At 35.1% G+C, this 7407-nt stretch overlaps 1 protein-coding gene across 1 annotated transcript; it reads left to right on the forward strand.

Moving 5' to 3' along the window:
* The first annotated feature begins 88 nt into the window (after positions 1-88).
* On the forward strand, positions 89-3494 carry Cpr97Ea (cuticular protein 97Ea). Its single transcript, XM_066400558.1, has 7 exons — positions 89-174; positions 1611-1765; positions 1823-2001; positions 2054-2183; positions 2240-2388; positions 2437-2617; positions 2670-3494. The coding sequence occupies exons 1-7, from the start codon at positions 163-165 to the stop codon at positions 2839-2841; spliced, it is 978 nt and encodes a 325-aa protein (XP_066256655.1). The 5' UTR covers positions 89-162; the 3' UTR covers positions 2842-3494.
* Positions 3495-7407: the final 3913 nt, after the last annotated feature.

Below are 7407 nucleotides of genomic sequence, written 5' to 3' on the forward strand. Positions count from 1 at the left end.
CGCACAAATACGCTCTTCCGAAAAAAATGACACTAAAAAAACCAGGACCCAAGACAACGAACCTCCGGGACCTTGCCCCTTCTTCCGCAAACTGGTGCACGTATAAAAAGGAAAAGTTCGACCCCCCGCACCACTCTAGTGCGGTGCCACAGACCACGAACCATGTTGAGATACGTGAGTACTATTCACTTTCTTTCATTGTCATTAGCAAACACCCTCAATTCCATTCACTTTGGTGGTCCAAATTATCAGTCTCAAAATTGAGGTATAACGAGAATCATCTTCAGGTTAATTCGGGTTAGTTCTGGTTAGTCACACTACCTTCTTCATGCCCATTTTTGTCTATTTTTCTTTTTTTAAATTCACTTATGTGTTGTCACAATGATACTAATTTTCCTAAAGTACTTCAGAAAAAAATTATTTAGATTTTTTAATTTATCTAATAAGTTTGTGAAGTATGACGGTTGGTTGAAATGAGATTTGAAAAATCTTACATTTAAAAATGTTTTTTTTTTTAAATTTTAATTTTGCCTAATGTTATTCTTTTGGGACCAAATGCACCGTTTCAAATGCACCACTTTACTCGACAATTTCATTTTCATTTCAAATAAATTAGCATACATTTAAATTCATATTACACATACAAACATATACCGTACGTGAGTGAGATGGCGGTCATTTTATCGCTCTCGATTAGCATTATTCTTTAATTTTAATACCCGACAATACTAAAGGTAAAAGAAGTGTACAAAAACCGGTCGTATTTCTTGTTTGCTGAAGGTTTCAGCCCCGCCCTGAAAATGCAAAGGTGGATAAATAGTTTATGGTTGACGGTCAGTATTGGTTAACAACAATTTTATGATTTTGTAATATCATTGTGTATGCGGGATTTAACAAAAGGTGCCACTGCGTTCAACCTGCCTGCACCTCAAGAAAGGCAATCCAACTAGAAATGTACATAGGTACTACCCAAACCCATGAATCGGTTATTTTGATCTGCTTTTGATAACGAAGTCTAGTTCATTAACCCACTTAGTTAATCTCAACAGTTGAAGATCTAATTGAAGGCAAACCGAAGAGCCAACTCTTTTAGCTTTAACGAAAAGAGAGAAGGACTGGGTTACCTTAAGAAACGAGGAAAAAAATTCATGAGAACATAGCTAACTGTTTCAAAAATTTTAGGCAGATTTTATTTAAAACTGACAAAATTAACAGCGATTTGAATTAATTTTGAAACAAAAATTAATTAGAAACGAGGGGAAAAAGATGAAAAAACAGAACCGAAAGATAATATTAACTCAACTAATAATTTGTTTCAGTTAAGCATAAAAAATCTATGCAAAATCCACGCCCACATTCAACCGCACATTAAAAATGCAATTTTCAAATTGATATCACTAAAAGAACCAAAGCAACAAACTCATTATCGATTCAAGATCAGCCACTTTTGCTTTCTTTAAGGAAGTGACCAATGGGCCACCTAAACATTCATAAAGGTCTGCTACTACGCCCAATAAATTTCATTGAATCAACTGATAAAATCTGTACTTATTTATACATGTATGTATGTGTGTGACCCTCAAGCAATTTACTTTTCTTTACATGCTTAGGTGGCATTTTTCATGCTGGTGGCATTGGCCCTAACCCAAGATTTCGACTATGCCCCGGAACCAAGGCCTGCACCTTCCAGGATCCAGCCTGGTTATTCTGGCCCTAATTCGGCACCTAAACCCACACCAGTACCGATTATCAAACAAATAGATAGGTGGGTATTTACCTCATCATAGAACGTTCATGAATATCACATGTATTTGATATCTAGGCACAATGAGGATGGTTCGTATACTTACGGATATGAATCTGCAGATGGCTCCTTTAAAATCGAGACCAAATTGCCTACTGGGGAAGTCAAGGGCAAATATGGTTACGTGGATGACTTGGGGAAAGTTAGGGTAATTGAGTATGGTGCTACAAAGCATGGATTTGCTCCAGCTGGAGAAGGTACTTTGTACATTTAACAAGAAAAATGTACACTAAAGCTCCAATTATATAGGAATCACCGTGCCCCCACCGACCTTAGTAGATGAAACCACCGACAAATCCGGAGCTTTACTGCCGGAATACACTGGAGAATATGATCAACCAGACGACCAGCAGGCTCCTCTCAGAGCTCAACCTGTCAGGTATTTCAAAGCAATTTACACCGGAAGTACATTCTATCTCTCATTCTAACTTGCAGACCCAGGCCATCAAGCTCCTACGAATTCTCAGCTGCTTCAGCTCCCAGACCAGCTCCACGCCCAGCTCCACGACCTGAACCATTAGAGTACTCACCACCACAGACCTTCGAGCCCATTTCTAGACCAGCCCCCAGGCCTCAAGCGCCAGGTAATACCTCATTTCCCAACATCATGAAATCTAACTCTATTCTTGCAGCCTCTACATTCAGCTTCGACTTCCCTTCAGCCCCACTGCCCAGTAGACCAGCTCCATCAATTTCATCTTCAATTCCACCTAGGCCATCATTCACTAATGCATCTCCTCAGGGGTTCAATGATGTGCCTTCAAGGCCTGCTCCTCGGTTAACCTTCACTGACCCAGCACCTGCTCCTGCAAGGTATTACTTAATGTAAACTTGAACATCTGAGACCTAAAAAATAAACCTTTAGGCCTCTCCCAACTCCAGTTTTTGCCCCAGCTAGACCAGCTCCACAATATAGGCCTGCACCCCAGCCTGGAAGGTCCGGTGGAGGTTCCATTTTGGACCAACTTAGCAAAGACTATGCTCTGCCTCAGGGCAACTCTGCCCCTCTGCATGATATTAGCTTTGGGTATTTCTGAAGACTTAAAAATATTTAGGGTTTTCCAATTTTCTTATTATACAATATGATTTTGCCATAATGTATAGGGAGAATTAATTTCTAGTGGGTTGGATGGTAGATAATATTTCCTTGGTGTTGTTTTGGATTATAGTACGTCTCTATTTTAATAACGTTGTTGTTTTCCTCACATCTTTAACTAGCACTGCTTTTGTTCCTATATTTATTCTCTGTTGTGCTAATCTTGCATGAACTACCTTATAATCCTTGCATATACGTTTTCCAAACCTACTGAACTCTGCCTTTATTCTCACAATTTAGCATTCTTCTTCTCATCGTTTTTACTATTTCTCTGCACTTTCTCTAACTACATTGTTCTTTCATTTCGTCTTCTGCATACATACACCGATGAATACTGATTTTCCCAATTTTCCTAATAATTTTCTTTTCTTTCTTACCTTTTGATACGTCTGGACATCTCCTAGACTGCATACTTTTGTATATTATCTACGTATTTGTAGGAAAGTAAACTTTTGTATATTCGTTTATTTTATATTTATTATGATACCATCACTGATGCTCATGCATACTTCTAAATTCTACTGATGAATTTTTCAGTTAAAAATGTTGTGATACTTATGCATGGTTTATTAATAAACTTTATAAGTGATTAAATGGCACCGTTTTCTTTTTTTTGCCTTAACATCCTAAAAAGTAATTAGGACAAATTCATGGAAGTTGTTTGACGTAATTATGAAGGCACTGCTGTCAAATCTACGTTTTTCCCCTACATATCTGAAAGATGTCCCAGAAACCGTGTATGTTGTCTCCCTTGGTTCGTTTCATTATGTCAGTAGTGTAGTTAATAACTGACAATTGGGTGAACGTAAAATAACGCATACAGAGTCACTCTGTAGAGACATAATTTTTGTGCTTCCTACAAACCTGAACTTTTCTCTGTATTTAATTTAAGAAATATGGAATCGCCATTTTGTCAAGATAATTAAACATGAAATAAAAAAGCTATGTTGTAAAAGAGGTTGAAGAGGATGGAATGGAGAGCGAGACAAGAGGAGAGGGAGAGAGGAAGATTTTGGCAAATTATCTAATTTATTTTTATCCCTTTTGCATTTTCACCACGGTCCAGAATCACCGTATGAATGTACAGGGTGGCCATCGAGAGGTGACCCTGTACCTTATCTCAAAAACTGTAAGAGTTACAAAAAAACTTTAAATATAAAAGTTTCATAGTTTTGTTAATAGTTTTTAAGTACTTTATGTTTATGTATACAGCATGTCTCATTTTCGCGGAATGGAAGCTAACTTTCTTATTTTGAATTAGACAGTATACGTTTTATTTTTTTGTTTGATTCTACATAAAAATCTAAGCCTTTTTTGTATTTAGTCATATATACCTATCTCTCATAGTTTTTGAAATAATGAAGCTTTCATTTTTTTTTCCCAAAAAATCAACTAGCAAAGAAATGGTAATATTTAGTTCAATATGCAAATCAAAACGATAATTTTTAAATAGCAAGTGAATGATGGTCTACTAACACTTAATATCTGGTCACTTTGTATTATTAATATACAGGGTGCCGAAAAATTTTGATCAAAAAAAAAAAATATATAATATAATATATATATATAATACAAGTTATTTAAAATATAAGTTAATATATAGGGTGTCCCATTTAAAATATTTGACTTTTTGCCCGTCAAAAATCCAATTTTTTGATCAAAATTTTTCGGCACCCTGTATATTAATAATACAAAGTGACCAGATATTAAGTGTTAGTAGACCATCATTCACTTGCTATTTAAAAATTATCGTTTTGATTTGCATATTGAACTAAATATTACCATTTCTTTGCTAGTTGATTTTTTGGGAAAAAAAAATGAAAGCTTCATTATTTCAAAAACTATGAGAGATAGGTATATATGACTAAATACAAAAAAGGCTTAGATTTTTATGTAGAATCAAATAAAAAAATAAAACGTATACTGTCTAATTCAAAATAAGAAAGTTAGCTTCCATTCCGCGAAAATGAGACATGCTGTATACATAAACATAAAGTACTTAAAAACTATTAACAAAACTATGAAACTTTTATATTTAAAGTTTTTTTGTAACTCTTACAGTTTTTGAGATAAGGTACAGGGTCACCTCTCGATGGCCACCCTGTACATGATGTTATAGCGTTCAAGCTTTTTCAGATTTCCTGAAAAGCCATTTCGGTTTTGTTTGGTTTTAGGTTCAGGTCAGTGGATTGAACTAAAGGCAAAAAATACCAAATTTGAAGGAATGTTTTTATAATTCTCCATTGATCTTTTTAATAAGTCAGTGGTGAATCACGATAAAAAAATGAAGGGCCAATATATTTAAAGAACACCTTTTTCTCTCCAAAAGCGGTAAAACGTTGATTTAGAATTGGCGATGAAGACACAAAATCTTTAAATTCCCCTCCGCGTTGCTGTTCACGGTATCTTCAGGTAAGTTAATGGAGTCATTTTGGAATTAATTACACATATATTTCGCGAATTTTTTAGCATGGTCAGTAAAAAGGCACATCGTAGTATTCTCCGTATTCAATTAAATGAAATTTTTTTTTAATATTGAGGAAATCGTCAGAAATACCTGAATACCTTCTTCATGGTAGTGTCCCCGGAAATGTGTAAAGTATCAAACGTAGCTATTGAGTAGTCATAATTTTTATGCAATTGAACTGGCAATATCTTGCACACTACCCAGTGTTCTTACTTGACCAGGACAATGACCCCTAATGCCCCATTTTTGAAAATTTATGTTTTTCATAAGAATCCCTTACAGCACAATTACTTTATTCACATATTTCTTCCAAGGCAAATAAAATTCAATTTGCCCAATGGTAAATAAGGAAATCATAATTGCCCGTAACTATACAAAATAAATAATTGCCTGTAAACTAAGGAATGTAAATAGATTATGAAATTTACCAGTCAGTCCAAAAAAATCACTGTTAACAAAGGAATTTCCATAATTGCGGTGGTCAAAATTCGGCTCGGCACGTAGCAAACAAACTTACTCAGGCCAAACAACCAGACTGTTGCACCACGATATTGGGATAAATTATTTATATTTATGGCTGTCTATCTGACTATCACCTACCATTTTTTGTTAACAACAATAATAGTAATTGACCTTCTTGCATAACGGACACCATGTGACCTTCTCACAATATTGTTGCGTTGGAGGTATTGGTACTAGTGCTTTAGGAACGCCCCTCTAAAATATTGTTCACTTATAAAATCCGATTTGTTTTGAAATGATTATCGTTACGGTTTGTGTTTTATGGCCAGGAATTTGTCATTTTTCTGTTAGTAATTAGAGAAGGAAAAATTAAAAAAGCTATTAAGGCAAAAACTGTTGCCGCAACGGGCAAGGCCGATTCATACACGAAGTAATCAAGAGAAATATTGTTTGAAGTAACCAAATAATTAACACCTTCCATTTTGCCGAATATTTAGGGACCTTCCGAGGTGTCGAGCTTAATTATGGCTATTTTGAATAAATTTTAAATTCTTGATTTTAATGGACAGTTGTCGGTTTCTTAAGAGGTTTATAACAGAAATTTCAAGCCGTGAGTGCAGTAGTGTGCGTCCTTTGATAAATATCACACGCCTACAATTGAATCGGTGAAATTAAGAACAGTACAAATCCAAAATCACGATTTTCGGGAAAATAAAAAATAATGTTTATCTTACTTTTTATGCTTTTATTGTCTGAGGTTATTCACACAAATTATTATATTCTATATTTTTGACGTCCTTTGAACTAAAAATACATATGTTTTGATGTGTCACGCACTTTTCAATTATTCCTTAAAAACAAACGTGGGCTTGCACTGTTCTTCTTCTCAATGATATTCAGTAAGCTCAAGCAATCGTCTTAACAATGCAGTTTTGGAACTGTTCTTCTACTAATTTGATGCATCTTTACATGAGAAAAAAAATGGATATATTACTTAAAGACAGCAAATTTTGGACGTACTGTTCTTAATCTCACCGATTCAATTAGTTGATGCAAAAACGGACAACGTCCTACTATATAACAATTTCAAAACAATTCATGATTCGCGGTAATAGACACATTTCTCGCTTATAACGCGATTAAAAAGAACTATTTTTGGTGTCAATGGATATGCAACAAAACTGAAAATAAACGTAAAATCACGTTTGTTGACAAATTAAGCTTACGTCGAGGAAATAACGCAGTGCAATCTCGCAACTAACATATAACGTTATCCAATTATGTATATCGAGTCCATAAAACGCAGCGTACTCGTATACCAGACCTCGCTTTCTTCATGGCCTTTTTCGAGAAATTACTTTTACTTTATGGACGACATAATGGACAGTTTTAAAGACAGGATGTAGGAAAATGTTTGACCGCGCGTGCATTGCGACTGTCGCAACAATAGAATTTAAACGAGAACGGTTCAGGGTTCAGTGGTTCCCTTATCATACTATCTCGAATTGCGAGGTTTGAATGCGTCTTTGATTTCAATTTAAGGCGATGTTTATTCAATATATTTTTGTTGATGACCAC

This window comes from Euwallacea similis, chromosome 21 (assembly GCF_039881205.1).
Source record: "Euwallacea similis isolate ESF13 chromosome 21, ESF131.1, whole genome shotgun sequence".
NCBI lineage: Eukaryota > Metazoa > Arthropoda > Insecta > Coleoptera > Curculionidae > Euwallacea > Euwallacea similis.